This window comes from Sinocyclocheilus rhinocerous, unplaced genomic scaffold (genome assembly GCF_001515625.1).
Source record: "Sinocyclocheilus rhinocerous isolate Xijiao unplaced genomic scaffold, SAMN03320098_v1.1 scaffold494, whole genome shotgun sequence".
In the NCBI taxonomy this organism is placed as follows: Eukaryota; Metazoa; Chordata; class Actinopteri; order Cypriniformes; family Cyprinidae; genus Sinocyclocheilus; species Sinocyclocheilus rhinocerous.
In genome coordinates this window covers 738,771-752,921 of record NW_015628684.1, presented here as the reverse complement: position 1 = coordinate 752,921, position 14,151 = coordinate 738,771, and the positions used below count along the sequence as shown (strand labels likewise).

Genomic DNA, 14,151 nt, shown 5'->3' with positions numbered 1-14,151 from the left:
TTGTATTTCTTATGTAAAACTGTCATTGTAACAATATGCAAATTATTATTAAATTATGAACTCCAATTAAAGAGTATAAAAAGGTTGTTTGTGTGGTTGCACCATATGTTTTTTATTCACAAAAAAACACTTTAAAAGAATCATTCAGTGAATCAGTCTACACTAGTAGTGCTATATTATAGTGCTATGTCTCATATTCTATCAAATAAAAATGAAGGTATTCATTTAAATTATTTTCTTCTGTTTTTATTTCTTTAAATCTTTTTTCGTTTGAGTCCACCTGGTTAACATTAGCACCGTTCTGTAGGAGAAACTCACAGGCTGCCAAGGAATTCTGCAGAGAGAAATACACAGTAAGTATTCACTGTAACACTTATGCAATACACACTCAGTCTCAGATCATGAACAATGGACTCTCTCTCTCTCACACACACACACACACTTACAACCATAGCGGCTTGTATTAGTGGAGTTTTGCTGTCTTCAGCCACATTGACCCAGTTGACATCAGCGCCGTGCGCCAGAGCGTCTGCCATGAGAGGGAAATGCTGCATTGCTGCAGATCGATACAGCAAAGCCCCGGGATGAAGACCACTCAGATCCTCCTCTTCATTATTCTCTGTACATAGAGAGTGAGAGAGTGAGAGTGAGGAGTTTGTGTGGTCAAATGGATGTATGAACATCATATCTGTGTGTGTGTAACCTTTATGAGAGCTGGAATTGTTCTTCATTATGTCACTTGGGTTCAGGCCTGTAGGGGAAACATCAAGTAACAGCCCACTGATTAGATCAGTAGAAATTGGAAGAGACACTTATTTTCATTGTTTCAATTTACTAGTGTCTTCATGCTTGTTTGTGTGTCAAAACTACAGTATTGCTTTCTTTCCTGTTTTTAATGCAATTTTCAAATTTACTGTATATTTCAGTTTGGTTATTGTTTATTTTGATAGTGACAGTTTAGGTTTCATTTTATAGCCATATTTCTATTTAGTTTTCATATATATATACATATATATATATATATTTAAGTGATAACTGTTAAGGAATCAGTTGGGGAATGTTTTTTTCCCAGTCATTTGTGACAAATACTGAGGTTACACTCACATGTTTTCTATATTTATACTGACTACAGAAATTCCAATGACCTTTTAAAATTGTATTAATTTCCATGACTTTTCCATTAACTTTTTTTAAAGACTGTACTAATTTCCATCATGGCTTTTCCATGACCTTTTTAAAGATTTTATTCATTTCCATGACTTGCAGATTTTCCAAAGTTTAATGTCACTCTAATGCATTATTTCATTTACACTGAATTATTACCCAGCTGCATCTTCAGGATTTCAGTTGCATCGTTTAAAAACAGAACCACAAGAGGATACAGTTTAATGTTCACGAAACCGACCCTGACTCAGCATACTTGTGCACTCTTGACTGCAAGCTACATGAAAGTTTGTTTATAACAGAATGCAAGGTTCTCTCTGGTGTCTGTGGTATAATTAGTGTCCATCTTTGTTATCAGTATCAGTAACTTTACTGGCATCTCATTGCCATCTGCGTGTAGGATGTCTTCCCCCACACAGACACACAGGTCAGGTTATTCCAAGTGAGGAGTGTTTGAGGACTACTAAAACAGTTATTTATGTTTAGTTCGTTTTTCAACTACTATTTTTAGTGTAGTTGCACTTTAGTTTTTCATTTATTTTACATTGAAGGAATAATTAATAATAAATGACTCACGCTCAGGCCATCCATGATGTAGGATCGGAATAAATTTGGAGAATTTTAGCATTGTATCACTTGCTCTGCAGTGAATGGGTGCCGTCAGAATGAGAGTCCAAACAGCTGATAAAAACATCACAATAATCCACAAGTAATCCACACCACGAGTCCAGTCCATCAGTTAACTTCTTATGAAGCAAAAATCTGCTTGGACTCTTATTCTGACGGCACTCATTCACTGCAGAGGATCCATTGGTAAGCAAGTGATATAATGCTAAATTTCTCCAAATCTGCTCTGGTGAAGAAACAAACTCTTCAACATCTTGAATGTTCTGAGGTTGATTACATTTTCTGCAAATTTTCATTTTTGGTTGAACTATTCATTTATTTACTTTTTGTTTGTTATTTCTGTTTTTTTTTTTTTTAAACCCAATAGTTTTTGTCTTATATTACAATAACATACTATGTCTTTCTAGGCAGAATTGTAATTTGCATAGAAATTGTAAATTGATAAACAAAAGATAAATACAGTTTCTTGGGCGCATGACTGTGCATGTAAATGTGTAAATTCTAGCATGTTTTTTGGCATGTGTGTCTGTGTACCCGTGAGTCGTGGCAGAGTGGCTCGGTTGGGTTTGGGTTTGAGGGCAGGGCGTGTGTTGGGTTTGTCCTGTGTGGCTGCTCTGTTCCGTTGGGCACTGGAGCGCAGCAGGACCGTTCCTCGACCAGTCTCCGGGAGCTTGTGGATGAATTTCTTCTCTACATATTTAGAACGAATCCACGACTCCTTATCTTGTCTGAGAAAACAGTTATATACAGATTATATTTACAGTGGTGGCCAAAATGATTAGAACACTAGTATTTTCACCAGCTAAAAATGGTTTTAAGTCAGTTATTTCTATCTTTTGCTGTAGTGTGTCAGTAATGACATGAAGAAACAGAACAAACTGAGACAGACTCAATCCAGAAGAACTGTGGCAACGTCTCCAAGATGCTTCAAGAGACCTGTCTTACAGCAAAAGACAGAAATAACTGACTTAAAACCATTTTTTAGCTGGTGAAAATACTAGTGTTCTAATCATTTTGGCCACCACTGTAATTATAAACACATTTCTGTGGTTTTCTGTGATTACTATATATAAACACATACTGTACCTTGGACTAGAGGGATGGGGTTTCTTGATTGTGATCTCATCAATACGCGCCTCATAGATCTTGTTAATGGCTGTGTTTCCTAACTCACACATGAGCTAGAAAGAGCAATATGGACAAAATGAGAGAATGTGGAAAAAAGTGTAACTAGTCAAAATGCTTTTTTTTTTTTATGTATCTAATACATGAATATATGAGAATGATGTCTATGCTTACTTTGATGAGCTCTGGCTCCCATGAGTCCAGCGTCAGGGATCGTACCTTCGAGAAGTGGACACCTAAACTCCTGCCAACACAAAAACCGATTCAGATGCATGTTCATGTGATACATTATATAATTCTGTGTGTGTATGTGTGTTACCTGTGTATGCCAGAGCAGGTAATGCACAGCGTGATGCCCAGATTGATAGAGGCCCAGTCGGGTCCAGGCTCCCCGCAGTCACAGCACTGCCCGTTCCCTGAGATGGCCTGCACCTCCTCCAGAGCCTCCCGACCAGACGGTTCCGGCTCCCCTGCACTCAAACGCACACTTCCCGCAGACACTGAGCTACAGCGATCTCTCTGTTTAACACACACACACACACAAACACACATCCTTTTATAACACTCACATTTATGTCCTTCATTAAAATATAGCATTTTAGCTAATTCAGCTTAATTCAGCACACTTTTGGGCATGAGTGTGCAAGTGGAAATTAAATTGTTTACTCTAAAAATAATAATAATTATTTATTTCATAAATTTTTAAAAATAAATAATAAATTCTAAATAAAATTTTTTTAACAAATCCAACATTAAAAGCTGCACCTACTATACCTCTGACTAAAAAAATCATACAAAATAAAAAAAAAATCACAATTATTATTTTATATTACATTATATACAAAAGAATGCATATTCTTTAAAGAATAGGGGGTAATGTTGGGGTTTACAAAAATTCAATAGTAGTTCAGTAATCAATATTACTGTAATTTTAAAATTTAATTAAACATTTAAATTAAAAAGGTAAAATAAAAAAATTAAACAAAATATGTAAGTGCTTTTCCCTTTTTCTCATAATAGTGTAGTTTGATTAACATTTTAGACAGTGGCAGGTCTACATTTACACTGCAAGGCTTAAGGCACAAATTTAATATCCTTATATATACGTGTTATTTATTTGCCCCACCTGTTTACATTCACTTAAGACAAATCGACTGTGCTGCCAAGACGCAAGGCATTCTGAGAGCAAGAATGCACATTTGACCATAGCAAAATATGATTATTCACAGAGCATACGTCTAAATATGCATGTGAGTGCTGCAGACAGTGCTAACAATACTGTAGAAAGATTGTTATCGTTACGTTATTATTTATTTTAGTGTAGACTTGGTGCTTCTGACATATCTAGTCTGTAGTATTATAGTCTATGGTATGTCTACAGTTAGGAGTTTAGTTAAATGCGAATGTGCGTGACATACAGGGCCAAGATTGTCATCTCTTCTGTCCTGGAATGCTGAGGCGATGCTGTTCTGGACAGCGCTGATCCAGCTTTGGTGCTGTCGCTCTGAATCAGCCTGTAATAAACAGCTCCTACACAAACACACACACACACAGAGATACTGTCATTTGGAGCATGGGCGGGTTATGCACAGACTTGTCTAAATGCAGAATAACATATTTACAGGACTGCTTACAGTCTAAATACAGCCAGAACCCAAACGCAAGAACACAGGAATCAGAAAAATGTCGCATGCTCAAAAATACACATACACATTGTATTCCAGTTCTGACAGATTTGTGTACAGACACACAGAGAGACTCACTTGGAGGGAGAGACGACCTCAAAGCAGAATCGTCTGTCTTGTTCACTGCTGGGCTTCACTGTGCATAAACGCAAGTCCTCCACAACAACAGTGATCTGCTCCTGATACAGAGAGACAGAGAGCTTGTTTAAATAAAACAAATGTGGTCTGCATGTGCGGCGTATAATGTCACCAAAAAAGAGAACATTTAAAACAGCCTCTCAATTCTCTATAAATGTCCAATTTCCCAACATTTTGTCTGTGGTTTGTGGGTGTGTAAATGCATCAGTATGTGTGAGTGAATCAATGTGTCATTACTATTATTGGTTAATGCTATGTTATCCTTACGTTACACAATCTGATACTTACATTATGTTTCTTTTGGTAAACCAACTGGTTCTTCTGAATGGAGAACCAGCGCCTGCAGTACGAACACACACAGACACACACATCATGGCCATGCGAGGTATTAATAATGCAGTCAGACATATGATTGTAATTCATCTCAGAACTCACAGACTGAAATCACACTCATCGAACAAATGTGCAAAATGGAAAGAGTCAAAAGAGCAAACATATCTACAACAGGAAACCATCAGTGTAAAATATAGATGTAAACGAATACATAACTTTAAAACGATATGCCAATAATGAATGAAATAAAATTCTATTGAATTTAAAAAAGAGAAATTGTTCTCAAATGTGCTAATTCAGTCACAAATAACTGCATGATGAGAGACAGACAGAGAAACGCTTGTGCTTGCTCACAAAGTTGCATATAAAATTATTACTCATAAAATAAATCAATTGTCATTTATTACAGCTTAAAAAATATAGCTAAAGGAATGAATGAAAAATAAGTACATTACATTTAGTTTTGTATTAATTTAGTTGAATGTTTTTAATATAATTACTTTGCTTGTTAAATAAATTCATGTATTAATGTTAATTATTTGTTTTACAATAATGTTAATATTTCTGTGTTTGAATCGCAAATTGCTGGAGTGCTGTACCTGCTCCATGTTTTAAAAGCATTGCTGGCTCTCTTGTACAGGTAACCTTCGCGATGCCATAACGCTTGTGCTTGCTCACAAAGTTGCATATAAAATTATTACTCATAAAATAAATCAATTGTCATTTATTACAGCTTAAAAAATATAGCTAAAGGAATGAATGAAAAATAAGTACATTACATTTAGTTTTGTATTAATTTAGTTGAATGTTTTTAATATAATTATTACTTTGCTTGTTGAATAAATTCATGTATTAATGTTAATTATTTGTTTTACAATAATGTTAATATTTCTGTGTTTGAATCGCAAATTGCTGGAGTGCTGTACCTGCTCCATGTTTTAAAAGCATTGCTGGCTCTCTTGTACAGGTAACCTTCCATCGCGATGCCATTGGGTGCATCTGGGCTGAAGTCCATTATGGAGTCATCATATGACACATCCTAAAGACAGACACACAAATATATCTTCCCTTAGATGCATGTATAGTGTCTTTGTGTACAGATACAATGGTGTGTGTCTCAGAGAGAGAGTCTTACTACCTTTTTCTTGACAGCACCATGTCTCTGCTCCATGTCCCTTTTCTCTCTTGCAGAATTCAGGACTAGTTGAGTATACTGGAGAAAAAGAGGAGAAATGACAATCACATTTTACAGTTCAGTCTTGTATTTGTGTCTAAATCAAAGTTATATGAGCAATGTTCACACCACAGTGGCCCAATTTGTGTGTGTGTGTGTGTGTGTGTGTGTGTGGATGATGTGCAACATGCAAAAGTCAGTGTGACTGACATTTTAAATGCTGACCTGGGTCACTTTGTTATATGTGACCCTGGACCACAAAACCAGTCATAAGACAACACACACTGGCCCAGCTAACCAATCACAACAGACACTGGCCCAGCTAACCAATCACAGCACATTTCGTATTTCAGAAGGCGGGCCTTCATTTGATACAGGAACTATTCGAGCCATTCATGCCAGACTGGGGAGAGAGGTGTTGTAATAATGTAAAATATGTGAAAATTAATGTGTTTTTTCAAACAACCTAGTATGAGAGCCTGTTCTAGTACACCCCCAAAACAAAATTAAGACTTTGTAAAAGAGCAGAATAGGACCCCTTTAAGACTGGTTTTGTGCTCCAGGGTCACATATGTAGAAATAAATCAGATTCTAATCAGATTTGTTCCTTTATGGAAAGTCAGGTTAAAATGAATTTATTTGATGTTACATCAATCTAATTTTCATCATAACAGCAGGCTTGATTTGTCTTTAATATGACCTATAAATAAAATTATTCATGAATGATGTGCAAATGAATTTATATAAATAAATAAAAATGTACATTCATATTATATTTATATACTTATTTACGCTTGCAGTCAAGGAAACATTGCCTGTTTAGACAACTATCTTATACCAATTTAAACATGATGTGACAACCTAACAAACATCAGGTTTGAGCTGGAAATCAGAATTGGGCATGTGAACGTTTGGCAGATAGGATAGAAACTCCTGAAAAGATGGAAACTCTTTGAGACTGAGGTTTGGACCATTTAACTAGATCTCAGAATGGAAGTTTAATTGCATATCATACAATTATAAACACATGCACGGAGGCTCAGTCTAAATCCCCACTGCTGTGTATAGGCCTAGTTATTATGTGACTTTTCCAGTGAAGAGTTGTGATGATAAGTCTGCTATAATTGTAGTCTGTCTGGGGTGCGGTGGGTTTTTGGACCACAGTTAGAGTGAAGAGTCAAAGTGCACGTCACTCAGGGCTGAACTGAATGAGAAAGGATGTAAGACATGCTGGCACTTGCTCAACTTCCTGACCTATATCAAGAAGAGTTCATGAAGATCACCTCCACCTTCTCTTGTTATCTTCCACGGACTTTCCTGTTCTCTCCCCCTCTCTTTTCCACTCCCTGCTGTCACTTCATCAAAACACTACATTTCCTCTTGTCCCTGGTTCTCTAACACTAAATCTGTAAAAACACAGCCACCTCTGATTTTACGTTGCCCCTGTATCCCAACAATGTTTCCATCTTCTCATTTTCAATCTGTATATCGCTCTAAAGAACATCGCTACTATGAATAGGCTCTAGAGATCTCTCTTGACATTTGTCTTGCTAAGCTTTTCACCATTTCCTGTGCTTACAGGAAGCTATGAGCAGGTTTTGTGGTTTTCGCAGGCCAGTAGAAGGTGAGTAAGTTTCCTGTCTAAAACTTCTACATTTCAACATTATGCTCCTCAGTAACATCGAGTCATTATTTTGTCAAAACATTGTTGCATAAATAATCTATCTTCAACAGCTTTTAAACATCAAATGAGCAGTTTTTGATCTTGTCTGTAGAATTAAAAGAACACAGATATTAGCAGATCTTAGAATTTGCATTTGACTTTTAAGTCCACAAACTGCAGTTGGGGTTTGTTTATACTCTTGAAAAGTTTTGAGCTGTTTCTCAGGCAGTTTTACAGTTCTGCAAGCACAGAAGTATTTGCCAACACACACAATACCCGTGTGTGATGCATACTGTTTCCTGTTGTTGCTCACTCTGGCAGAAAACTTCCTGTCATGATGGGCCATCATGTGATCTCTGAATGTACCATCACATTCCTGTCAGTAGACCTTCTGTCCTCTTTCTCAATTCAAACTTTACACTTCAGATTTTTTTTTTTTTTACTTTACAACATGATCAATTCGATATGTTTCCCCCTCCAAGTAACACTTGCATTTGTCACACTTTTCCTTTCCTTCCTCTTTTTTCAGTCATGTGTCCAAGCAGCTTTACACGCTTTTGAGATACATATTAGCTGACAGATAAGACTGACAGACACATTTCTTACCTCCTCACTCAGTTGCTTGCGGTAGCTTTCCAGTTCTGTGAGTGACTGGTAGCCTTGCTGGAAGAACAAAGCCTGGGCCTCCATAAGAGAAAGCATCTGACACACATTCACACAGAAGACAAACACACAAGCGACAGTGACTTTAAGTTACCATTCAGTCCTGATCATTATAATAAGATTCTCAATTATATATTACATTATGACACATACCGCCATTAGAATTTCAGTCTTCTTCCTGGACTCAATGACATTAATCTAAAGTTAAGAGGAAAGAGAATGCCAATAATACATAAGCATTCATAGCTTAATACAAGCAAAAGCAAAAAAAAGGATTATTACAATACTCAGTACAAGAACAGAAGCTTCGGGTTTATCCTGGTACACAAAAAATACAATAAATTATTACAATAAATTACTTAATGCAAAGAAAATGATTTTCTTTGCATTAAATAATAAATCAAATCTGCAAACAACTGGTATGTGATGTGAACCAGAAAATGGCATTCTTTTTAATTTTGAACAATATCTGCAGTGTTTTATAGTTTAAACCCTAATATATTTTATGCATTTTTTTGTGTGTTCAGACAAATGCCACTTAGTACAGTATATTCTTAGGCCACTGTATATGTTTGTACCTGCAGCACATAGTCCAGTGCCCCTGACCTGAAGGCTCTGCGTGTGTTCAAGAGGTTATTGCTGGCTTCTTCCACCTCATGCTGTTTTCCGCGAGGTGCCTGTGCGTTCCTGCTCTGCGCTGCCTCCAGGTTCTCACTGCTACGCTCAAACTCCTTCCGTACATCCTTAAAACGCTTCACATCCCTTCAGGAGAGATACAGCAGGGATAAAGTTAAAGGGTTAGTTCACCCAAAAATGAAAATTCTGTCATAAATTACTCACCCTCGTGTTGTTCCAAACACCCGAAAGACCTTCGTTCATCTTCGGAACACAATTTAAGATATTTTTGATGAAAACACAATTTAAGATATTTTTTATGAAATCTAAGGGCTCTCCCTCCCTCCCATAGACAGCAAGGTAACTACCACGTTCAAGATCCAGAAAAGTACCAAGATGATCGACAAAGTAGTCCGTGTGACATCAGTGGTTCAACTGTAAAGTTACGAAGCTACGAGAATACTTTTTTGCACAAAGAAAACAAAAATAGCAACTGTATTCCACATTTTCGTCTCTACTGCATCACTTGTGGACGTGCATTCACGATAGTATCATGACGCGAGCGTGTGGCGGTGTGGTGACCCCGGCGTGATTTTGGTCAGCGCCGCCACATGCTCGCGTCATGGTACCAAAAAAGTACCAAGATGCAACTGTGCGCAACTGATGTCACACGGACTACTTTGTCGATCATCTTGGTACTTTTCTGGACCTTGAACATGGTAGTTACCTTGCTGTCTATGGGAGGGTCAGAGAGCCCTCAGATTTCTTCAAAAATATCTTAAATTGTGTTCCGAAGATGAACGAAGGTCTTACGGGTTTCGAACAACACGAAGGTGAGTAATTAATCACAGAATGTTCATTTTTGGGTGAACTAACCCTTTAATAGTTGCAATAGAACCGTTCTTTCAGAAGAGTCAGTAATAAATGGAAAAATGCATGAGATTTATGAATTATTCTTTACTCCCAAGTTCATGCATATGTTTACAGACAGCTTCATATTATTGGTAGAGTGATACAGTAAAGAAAATGTTCCTTTAGTGAAGAGGCAGAGGAAGAAAACGCCTTACTCTTTCACAAAATTCTGTAGCTTCAACTTCACAGACTTTTGTGTGGTTTCAATCACCTCCTGTGGGGAGAGACATCATTCATGGAATGGGACACAAGCCAGAAGAAAAGTAAAAACAGGAACAGGATCTCCAGAGAGATTGTTGGCACATTGGTCACCAGTGGTAACAGTAAAAGTAAAAAGAAAGAACTTGACTCACCTCTTGAGCAGTGACGATGTCTGACAGCTTTTTAGAAAACTTTTCTAAACATTCCTGAAAGAAAGAAGCGCAGCCTCTATTAGGATTCTATTAACTTCAATCATTTTCAACACATATAACTACACAGGAACTTCATTTTCCAATTTTATTTTCAATTCAGCAAACACTTACACTTTTGATCAAGTATTTTTTGTTTTAAAAAAACGTCTCATGCTTACCAAGGCTACATTTATTTGATAAAAAATACAGGAAAAACAGTAATATTGTGAAATATTATAACAATTTAAAATAATTGTTTTCTATTATAATATATTTTAAAATTTAATGAATTCCTGTGATGCAAAGCTGAATTTTCAGCATCATTATTCCAGTCTTCAGTGTCACATGATCTTTCGGAAATCATTCTAATATGATGATTTGGTGCTAACGAAATATTTCTTATAATTAATAATACAAAACAGTATTAATACAGAAAACAGTATAATTATAAATGTCTTTACTGTCAACCTAATGCATACTTGCTGAGCAAATGTATTAATTTCTTTACAAAAAGTAATCTTACTGAACCCAAACTTTTGAACAGTCATATATACAGCTACGGAACAAATTAAGAGACCACTTGAAAATTCTCAGTTTCTCTGCATTTACTAGGTATAAGTTTGAGTAAAATGTTAATATTTGTTTTATTCTATAAAGGTCTGATAACATTTCTTCCAAATTTCAAATAAAAATATTATCATTTAGAGAATTCTTTTTCTTTTGCAGAATTTTTACAATTGTTCAAAAAAAATAAATGCTTTCATTTGTTGTGATTGCAAATCAGGGTTATTCCACCAAATGCTGAATTCTTAACTCCTCTGAAGTTGAAACATTGTTATTGTGTTGTCTAAAAATGAATATAACATGTCTGAAAACATGGCATCTTTTTTTGTTATTTGGTAACACTTTACAATAAGGTGTCATTTATTAACATTAGTTAATGTATTAACTAACATGAACAAACAATGAACAATACATTTATTACAGTATTTATTCCTCTTTGTTAACATTGTTCATTCTTAGTTCATGTTAACTAATGTTAACTAATGAACCTTATTGTAAAGTGTTACCTGTTATTTTGACCAACTGTCATTTAATGCTCTAAATGACAACATTATATTTACAAATTTGGAAGAAATGTCATAAGTAGTTTGCAGAATAACACAAAAATTATGTTTTACTCAAACACATAGCTATAAATCCAGATGAATCCAGAGTAAGTGGATTTTCCAGTGGTGTCTTTATTTTTTCCATAGCTGTATGCTCTATGTTTTCTTTTTTCATAATGTCTAGGCACTAGACATTGTATCTAGTATGATAAAACAGCGCTGCTTTACCCCACATACGCACGACCGGAAGGAGCGGAAGCGGTCGACTGTGGCATAATAAAAGCTCCGCTGCTTTCGAACCGTGTGTCGCGCTCGTCTCTCATTAGAAATTGCTTCAGCGGCCTCGTTTCGCTTCAACGGCTTTCAGCCTCACTCTGCTTCATACTACGATGTTAATAAATCTTTAATACATTAGCTCATCCATGAACATGATTTCTGCCTGAGTCCCGTCGGATTGCATCGGCTGTGGGGATGAAGACGACAACTCCCACGATTCCACACTCAGTCACGGCGTCATCAAACTACGCCTTTGTTTCTTTGTTTGTTTTGAATATGCGCCCTCTAGCGGCGAAAACTTACATATTGTGACTTTAACGCTTCCAACCCGATATTTTATACTACACTGGTCATTTTTGTTGTTTCTCATATTGATCTGGAATCTACTGTACAGTCATATGTGTAATTATACAGTTCTGGAATTGACAATAATGTTGTATCACTTCCTTCTTATTTTGATGCTGTTATGGGTGATCACATGTTCGTTTACAGCTTCAGGTATCAGCTAGCCCACGTGGGTTTTGTGTATAGTAAGTAATGCTCATTTGAAATCAGTTGCAGGACTGTTGATACACTCACCCCCATGGTTCGGTCCTCAGAACAGTGGTGTCCCAGCTCTTTGAGGCCATTTACAAAGCTCTTACTGTTCTGGCAATAGGCACGGCCTGCATCCAGCATAGTGTGGCACTGTTTCACCAACTACACAAACACAGGTTTTTTCCAGAAGGTTAAATAATGTCATGTTATTCATAACATACACATAAACCTCATGAAAACTTCCAAAACAAATTTTGTGAGCAATTGTTAAACCAATTATCATGAGATGTATAGTGTGGTTTGAAACCGTCCAGTCTAATAAATTCAAGGGAAATTATCTTGAATTGTGGTTAAAAGCTTTTCAATTGGCAATTCCTCTTTGTAGTTCCTCTGCATAACACTATATCTCTTCACAAGACCATAGAGCGGGAGACGCACGCCAGAAGAGAGGAACAATGACTTTGTTTCAATTTAGGGAATTGAGCATTGAAGGTCAAACACATAAACCCTGCGGCAATGATATTTGGGTGTATATTGTGTATTTATGGTGTGAGTCTAAATATGAGACTGCGTTCTGTTATGGTTTAAAACAGTAGCAGAGACTTTTGTACATATTCTGAAGAAAATGTGAGTGGGTGTGGTGCTTGAACATGCAAAACTCACTGCAGACAAATCTCTAGATAGATATGACGTCAGTATAAGTCTATGGGATTTTTTTCACCTGTTATATGTTTTATCATTCACAAGGTGCAAGGACATAAGTTTGAGCACTTAGAAAAGTAGTACTTCTTTCACTTTTCTCCTCAACAAGCCACATGTTTTGAGCTATCAATAATGTCCATAGTAGAACGAGTTATGTGCTGACATTTAAATCTAAGTGTTGGTGGTTTGTTCATAAGTATGAACATTATTCAGAGTGATTCTACACCTAATGATTAGTCTCTCAGCATTTCCTCACCTTCTCGAGTCTCGTCTCCAGCTCATTGACGTTGACCTCCACCTTCTCGATTTCTGCCCTGTTGAAACATAGCACATATTTTTCACACACTGAACTGAAAAAAGAATGATATCCCATTTAACTTAACTCAACCTGTTAAAAACGCTACTTTTGCTTGCACAAAACACAACCAAGTTAGTCGAGGAAACTATTATTGTTTCATTCAGTAGGGCTGTGTGACTGTGTGCATATATATCTGTATTCAAATGTGGATTTGTATCAGTGAATCTTCGCTTATGTGTGACTGACAGACTTTCTCAAACACAGAAAAATAGCTCAGCTCTTTGTGGTTTCCTGCTTTTTCACACATACAGTACAGACAGAGAGAAATATGATGCTTATATTCTTCAACTCAAAATTTAATGTAATTATTAACACAGAAACAGTAATATTACAAAAAATGCTCAAATAATTTTTTTACCATAATATGTGTTATTTAAAGGTCCCATATTTTACACCTTTCTGGAGTTTTATTTTAGGTTTTGATGTCCTTAAGAATATATATTTGCGGTATAAGTACCAAAAACCATCTCAATATTTTTTTTACAGCTCCTCTCTCAGGAGCTCTGCTGAGAACAGGTCGATTTTGGCCTGTCTAATTAATATTCATGATCATCTCTTCTGATTGGCCTGTTGTTTTCTGAGTGACGCATTGCCAGGTCAACCACAGGTAACTAGGGTCATGTATGCTGTAGCCTGCTGTGGATTGGTGATACTCACAAGTAAGGTCAATAGAAACAC

The 14,151-nt window shown here is 36.4% G+C and overlaps 1 protein-coding gene across 1 annotated transcript in view; it reads right to left on the bottom strand.

Annotated features, from left to right (window-relative positions):
* Positions 1-265: 265 nt before the first annotated feature.
* The window catches only part of LOC107738071 (arf-GAP with coiled-coil, ANK repeat and PH domain-containing protein 3-like), a gene marked incomplete at its 3' end in the record, with an annotated part of 17,039 nt that continues 3,153 nt past the window's right edge, over positions 266-14,151 (bottom strand). The window contains exons 3-21 of the mRNA XM_016549750.1: positions 13,372-13,429; positions 12,456-12,575; positions 10,453-10,506; positions 10,255-10,313; positions 9,151-9,334; positions 8,726-8,770; positions 8,516-8,611; positions 6,211-6,285; positions 5,999-6,111; positions 5,028-5,079; positions 4,680-4,780; positions 4,335-4,446; positions 3,236-3,435; positions 3,091-3,160; positions 2,878-2,972; positions 2,326-2,519; positions 704-751; positions 447-619; positions 266-334 (exon numbers count right to left, since the gene is read on the bottom strand). Coding sequence (XP_016405236.1) covers positions 266-334; positions 447-619; positions 704-751; positions 2,326-2,519; positions 2,878-2,972; positions 3,091-3,160; positions 3,236-3,435; positions 4,335-4,446; positions 4,680-4,780; positions 5,028-5,079; positions 5,999-6,111; positions 6,211-6,285; positions 8,516-8,611; positions 8,726-8,770; positions 9,151-9,334; positions 10,255-10,313; positions 10,453-10,506; positions 12,456-12,575; positions 13,372-13,429 — 1,918 coding nt within the window. The remainder of the gene's footprint in view (positions 335-446; positions 620-703; positions 752-2,325; positions 2,520-2,877; positions 2,973-3,090; positions 3,161-3,235; positions 3,436-4,334; positions 4,447-4,679; positions 4,781-5,027; positions 5,080-5,998; positions 6,112-6,210; positions 6,286-8,515; positions 8,612-8,725; positions 8,771-9,150; positions 9,335-10,254; positions 10,314-10,452; positions 10,507-12,455; positions 12,576-13,371; positions 13,430-14,151) is intronic.